General features: G+C 37.0%; 1 protein-coding gene across 1 annotated transcript; it reads right to left on the reverse strand.

The window, feature by feature from the left end:
* Nucleotides 1–982: 982 nt before the first annotated feature.
* On the reverse strand, nucleotides 983–2,104 carry LOC125494696 (uncharacterized). Its single transcript, XM_048638408.1, has 2 exons — nucleotides 1,544–2,104; nucleotides 983–1,501 (listed from the first exon to the last, which is right to left on the reverse strand). Exons 1-2 carry the CDS (start codon nucleotides 2,102–2,104, stop codon nucleotides 983–985), a joined length of 1,080 nt encoding a protein of 359 aa, XP_048494365.1.
* Between the last annotated feature and the right edge of the window lie 207 nt (nucleotides 2,105–2,311).

Consider the following 2,311-nt stretch of genomic DNA (forward strand, 5'->3'; position numbering starts at 1 on the left):
TTGGACTAAAATAATTAGTCAATTGCATGATAGCTTTACAATGTCTTTGACAAACTTTCATTTGATTCTTCATATATATATATATAACTTTATTAGATTTTTTTTTTTTGTTGTAATGACAAAGTTTCTTTAATAAATTTTGTTGCGATACTAATTGTTTTGGTTCAGTTGAGTAAGGCCAAAGTTTTGAATATGATATGTTTAATCCTCTAAAAATTGGATCTATGATCAAATGCTATAATCACATATAGTACACTATACTTAAAGTTATAACTATTTTTTTTGGCAATTCAAAGTTATATGTTTAATCCTCCAGTTTCATTTCCTCCAAGATCAAGCAAAAGTGGTGTATGATCAGAAATCCCACTGGGAAGATACTTCACCTGGACTTTAGGAAATTTACAGCTCTACTCCTCATTCACAAAAGCCTTATCAATTCTACTAGACACTCTATCAGATTCAATACTATTATTAGACCATGAGTAGTACAAGCCATTACTAGGTGCTTCCATTACTTGCCCTTCCATGATAAAATCTATAAAATCTTGGGATTCATGATTTGTAATTGGAGCGAGAATAAGAGGAGTATGACACTCAGAAACATGGCTCAGCAACTCTCTCCAAAGATCCTTTCTATCATGGATAGTGTGTAGTCCATACACAGCAGCTATATGAAACTGAACACTTCTTATCAGAATTTCCACACTCATGAAAATTACCTATTCAGACTTAGAAATCACCTGAGCTTTAACTTCACATGGCTTTCATCCAAACTAGATTCTTCCCCTAGGAGAGAAGTCATTATTATCCTCCCACTTCCACTCAATCCCAAATCTTTTCCTGACTTTATCCACATTGTTTCTTCTAACTCTTGTCTCATACAAAGCTATACAACTAATGTGAAATTTATTTAAGAAGCTTTTAACTTCCTTCTGTTTTAGAGGGTCATTCAACCCTCTCATATTCAAGGTTGTAATAATCATCAAGACAAATAAGGGCTAGGTCCCTTAGCACCCCCAGGAGCACCTGAGTTATGTCCACTTTGATGAAAATAAACAGCCTTGGTAGCTTGGAAAGTAGCATGTTTCCCTTTGTCCTTAGACTTCCTGGTAACCACTTTCCATGCTCCTTCCTCAGCATTTTCTTTAGTAGTTGGTTGATGTATATTAGGAGTAGTTACAGGTGTGATCTCATTACTTAGATCTACTACAATACTAGGATTACCAGTGTTCACAATAGGATCACTAGGATCTACTAGCACTGAAGGATTACCAGTAGGAGCTTTTTGTTCTGTAACTTTCCTTTTCTCAACCACTGCTTGAACTTTTGGCACCCACTTCTGCACAGGTTTAGGTATATTCTTAGGTTTACCCACCAAGGTGTCACAATTATGGCCAACCTTGAGACATTTCTTGCAATAAGGGGGTAACCAGTCATAAGTCACTTTCTGTTTGAAAGTAGCACCATTAGGCTCTTCAATCTGTACCTCAGTGGGAAGCTTCTATGTAACATCCATTTCAATAAGGATCCTAGCAAAGGACACTCGTAAAGCCTTAGAGGTACATTCATCCGCATAAACAGGTATTCCTAAAAGACTACCAATCCTACTGAGGGAATCACTACTCCAGTAGTGTAAAGGCAGGTTAGGCAACTTGGCCCAAAGTGGAATGATTCTCAATACTTCATTATGAAAGTTAAAACTAGGAACCCATTGTTTAACTATGATTGGTTTTTCACAGAAGAGATAAGGTCCAGCAAACAATATGGCATCTCTCTCAGCACCAGACTCCAGTTTCACTACAAAATAACCCTCTTCATGTTTGAATATTTTGGGATCAACAGCCATATTCCAATGGGATCTAATATATGTCGTCATAGTTGTTATTATAGGCGGTTGCCCAATAACATATACTATGATAGAATTAATCCATATTTCACATAGTTTGGTCACTTCTTCTTTATCAAGTTTTGCAACAGGGGATCCATTCAACACTACAGGCGCAATGTATTTAAGGCCCATACCTTTATCAGAGATTCTACTCTGTGTCGTGAATGTTTTCCATTTGAGCATCACATCATTCTCCATAATTTTTGAGCTCTCCATTAATGGCGGAATTTCTAGGTTAATAGGAGTTACTGTTCCATTAATATCCTTCCCGTCCTATGCTTGTTTTCCAACTTCTAAACTACAAGGTTGATCTCCAGAAGATTCTGGTTCCGGTGTACTTGGAATCGGCGTCATTTCCTTCTTCTTTCTCCCCATGGAGCTCAGGGAGGTGCACGTTAGTATTTTACCTTAACGTGCACCTAG

This window comes from Beta vulgaris, chromosome 2 (genome assembly GCF_026745355.1).
Source record: "Beta vulgaris subsp. vulgaris cultivar EL10 chromosome 2, EL10.2, whole genome shotgun sequence".
Lineage (NCBI taxonomy): Eukaryota > Viridiplantae > Streptophyta > Magnoliopsida > Caryophyllales > Amaranthaceae > Beta > Beta vulgaris.